Raw genomic sequence first — 231 nt, forward strand, 5'->3', positions numbered from 1 at the left:
CATACCCTACCAAACCCTAACATAACCTCGCCTTTCCCTCAGTGGACAAATCCTGCGACGGCTCAACACGCTCCCACAGCTCCTACTTCAGGAACCCGAATTTCCCTAAAAACGACACGGAGGAGCGGATGTGTCCCTTGACGGTGGAAGTCGGGCGCGACGTGTGTGCTGTCAGGTGAGGCTCGGGGGTCCTGTGGCGTGGTCTCTCGAGGCCTTACGTGCGTTTTGTGC

General features: G+C 58.0%; 1 protein-coding gene across 1 annotated transcript in view; it reads left to right on the forward strand.

Annotated features, from left to right (window-relative positions):
* LOC119594836 overlaps positions 1–231 on the forward strand; it is a 7,731-nt gene that overhangs the window by 5,114 nt on the left and 2,386 nt on the right. The window contains exon 4 of the mRNA XM_037943922.1: positions 43–175. Coding sequence (XP_037799850.1) covers positions 43–175 — 133 coding nt within the window. The remainder of the gene's footprint in view (positions 1–42; positions 176–231) is intronic.

The sequence above is a fragment of the Penaeus monodon genome, chromosome 34 (assembly GCF_015228065.2).
Source record: "Penaeus monodon isolate SGIC_2016 chromosome 34, NSTDA_Pmon_1, whole genome shotgun sequence".
Lineage (NCBI taxonomy): Eukaryota > Metazoa > Arthropoda > Malacostraca > Decapoda > Penaeidae > Penaeus > Penaeus monodon.